This window comes from Pterocles gutturalis, unplaced genomic scaffold (assembly GCF_000699245.1).
Source record: "Pterocles gutturalis isolate BGI_N339 unplaced genomic scaffold, ASM69924v1 scaffold15050, whole genome shotgun sequence".
Classification (NCBI taxonomy): domain Eukaryota; kingdom Metazoa; phylum Chordata; class Aves; order Pterocliformes; family Pteroclidae; genus Pterocles; species Pterocles gutturalis.
In genome coordinates, this window is record NW_010143658.1 from 2152 (window position 1) to 5688 (window position 3537).

Genomic DNA, 3537 nt, shown 5'->3' on the forward strand with positions numbered 1-3537 from the left:
ATATGACATCTTCATCTCTGCTCAAATATGAATCTGAAGAATGGTGTGCAAGGTGTGTGAATATGAGAGAAAGGTAAGGAAGGTAGCTAATGTTCCTAAAAAAAGAAGTAAATGTAGTGATAATCTGCAAAGACATTCACATTCGTATGGTTGTGTAGCAACTGTGGTACAGGGTCAGAAAGACATGGTGGCTAAAAAGCTTGCCGGCTTTGACAAAACCATTAGCTCTATCAAGTCACATTTTACACAGGATGTAGTAGAAGAAATCAGTAGTTAAAATACCCCATTGCAAATTCCAGTTCAGTAAAATATATTAGTAGCACAAAAAGATCCCGTTTTTCTCTCCAGGCAATAGACATTTAGTTTCTTTTTAAATTATACTGACTACTGCTTGTTTGCAACACATAGATGGCGACAGTTTAACAGTTGACAGCATTTCTGTCCAATTCTTGACTTTCACTGATCAGCAGAGGGGTTTTAGAGTGTTCTGGTTTCCCTTTGCTCTCCTGATCTTCTAAATCCTTTGATGCTGCAGGGTCTTCCTCAGAAGTGTCAGGCATAGTGACCCTAGATGCTTCAGTTGCATTTCCTCTGACTGTAATGTGTTCCCACCCACCCTGTAAAATATTGATAAAGAAATACAAAAGGAGAAACAGCACCCTGCAGTTACAATATCTGCTGTGATGCTTTATATACACTACTAGTTTTACACTATTTTTTCATGAGGAAAGTAATCCTGCTCTGAGTCAGAAAAAAGGCTCCTTATAGAACAAAACAAAACACAACACACCTTCCTGACAGCAAGGTAATATAGGTAGTAAGCTTGAGGACTACTTTTATTACAGGGAACTGAGATTAGTAGGGTCAGGTGTTCATAACAGAGCTACTGCAGGTCTTCCAGCAACTTAAAAGGGGCCAAAACCTTGAAATAGCCTTTCTCAAAACACTGAAGGTAATACTGGGAACAACAATGAGAAACAATCGTGTACAGACTTGGAAGGAATAAATTTTTTTAAAAACATACTTTACTAATTTTTCCATTATAACTTTTAAATTACCTATTTAAAATGAATACTTATCAAATGCAAATACATTACTTCCCAGCTATAGTTGCATAACCCATTATATTAACTTTAAAAAGGAACCGAAAACTGAACAAAGGTCAATTTCCTGCAGGTACATGCAAGCTGAGAAAGCTTGCCAGCTGAACAGGGGGGCACTTTCCTTTCCAAGCATGCCCATGGGTATGTGGATATACAACTTACCCCAATGCCATAGTCCCATGAGAGGCCTTTAGGTTCCATTGGCTGAACACCAGTCCGATGGCAGACGGTCCCACAGCTCAAACTATGACTTCCTTGCACTTTGTCAGCTATCACCCAGACCTCAAGAAAGCAAAGAGCGGCAATAAAATGTGCTTTGTGCTGTTCTTCCCAGACATGAAAATTTCAAGTCTTTTTGACTACTTTCACAAATTAGTCTTTCTCGTGAATAAGCCAAAACTGCTCTAATTTAGTCAGAGGAACACCCAAGCAACCAACCAGATACCAGGGTTATAATTAAAACATTGACAGATAGACTTGGCAGGAAGGAGATTACATATAGAAAATAGCCTTGTTTAAAAAAAAAATAAAAATTAATGAGGTTTTTTTAGAGCAAAGGGCTGGCTGTGCCACAGTTTCATTGGCATGATTTTGTCTTGCTATCAGGATTCTGGCATTTAGATAATCACCTTGTGGAATAAGTTAGTTTAAAATAATTCTGAAGAACATTTGATTTAGTTACAAAAGTATGTTAAGCATAGTTTTTTATAAACTAATGAAATACAAGGGAGCTTAATACACACCTGGTCCAAGGGCCCTACAGACATTTTACGGATATTATTTGAAACATGATCCCAAGCAGATCCTTGAGGGTAGCTTGGTGTAATACCCTGCCGGTACCAGAGATTGCCTGTAAAATAAATAGTCCTGGTTACAGCTCAGGATGTCGGCTTTGTATAAAGTGCTAGTTAACAACATAACAATTCAGTAGTTAAGACTTTCTACATCCATAGTTAATACTTTCTGTGTTCTCTGGAAATGCATTATGGTTTTGACTCATGTATCACAGTGAAGGACAATGAAGTTCCTACTTTGGAATTTGTATTTCTATAGTTATTCTTTCTAGCTTTTCTGGAAAACAGCAACTGTTTTGTAAAATTTATTCTGGAAAAATGTTCATATAAGGAACTATGCACTAGAGAAGTAAAGCAAATTATTTAAGATCTCCAAAGGACACTGGTGTTAAAGGCTTGTTTCTTTTACGAAAGGATGTTTCGTAATTTATCTTGCAGTGGTGGTGCTATTTCTAGTTTTACAACAGAAAGGTATTCCTCTTCAGTTTTGTACATTCTAAAATCCTGCCATGCAATTCTCTTCTTTCACATTCATCTATCTCTGAAGTTGGATTGTTGCTATCTAGGGCACTATCAGATATAACAAAAACAAGTTCTCAGAATCTGTAATGAAGTGGGCTGCCTGCTCTATCTCTTTCAATATGAAATATTACTCCTCTTGGAGCAACAGTAATCATCTGTCCAAGCAGAAGCTCTAACTTAGCCTCTCCTTTTTAAATCAGTCTGATGTATACTGATTTATTTTTTGTAACATTGATAAGTAATTTTTAGAAATCCTTACCATTTTTATCCAACACAAACACAGATGTTCGTCCTACTGAGACTTGTTTTAACTTTTGTTTTTGAGGTGAAGGAATATGGTACCAACAGTCACCTAAAAGTCAGAAATACTTGAGTAAAACATGGAGAAGACAGAATTATGTATGAGAAGTCTTGGAAATGTCTGCAGCTGAAAGACATAGCTGCGCAAGAAAGCTGTGAATGACACTATGCTCAATATATTTTTACTACGTTGTTTTTAGAAGCAAACACTTTAAATCACACAAGTGAAGAGCAAATTAACTGCTATAATTATGATGAGTATTATTCCTATGCACTGTTTTGCACAGCAATGGGAAAGGCCTCTGCTAAACAGATTTGTCTTTTTCAGACATGGCAGTGTAGTAGAGCTTACATAATGTGTAAGATGAAGATTGTACCAAAAAAGTACAAGTACTCACCTGCAGGTTTCTTTGGAGACACTGAACCCCGATAGAAGGCAGAACCATCTCTAGCAATAGCCCACACTTGGTAAAATGCTCCAATTGAGATGGAAATGAAGGGCTGATCTGTTCCCACGTGAAGCCAGGATGTTCCCTAACAAATCACAGAAGGTGAGTTATGAAGCAATGGTTAAAAACTCCACAAAATATTGTTGATTATTGCCAAATGGGAAAAACCCTAGATAGTGAAAAATATACTGAAGAATAATTCCTGTACCTTGTGACTGAACAGAAACAAGGTCTCTGATCCTCAAAGATCATTGGATATTTAACTCTTTGTAATCAATAGCTAGGTTGAACTGTAACAGTGCATCTTCTATTGAAATTGATAGAATTTAGACACCTACATGTCTCTGAATAGCTGAGCTACAGCCCCCC

The 3537-nt window shown here is 37.1% G+C and overlaps 1 protein-coding gene across 1 annotated transcript in view; it reads right to left on the minus strand.

Annotated features, from left to right (window-relative positions):
* Positions 1-419: 419 nt before the first annotated feature.
* Positions 420-3537, minus strand: part of TECPR1 (tectonin beta-propeller repeat containing 1) — a 21711-nt gene continuing 18593 nt past the window's right edge. The window contains 5 exon segments of the mRNA XM_010084823.1: positions 420-617; positions 1266-1385; positions 1847-1953; positions 2679-2771; positions 3118-3253. Coding sequence (XP_010083125.1) covers positions 420-617; positions 1266-1385; positions 1847-1953; positions 2679-2771; positions 3118-3253 — 654 coding nt within the window.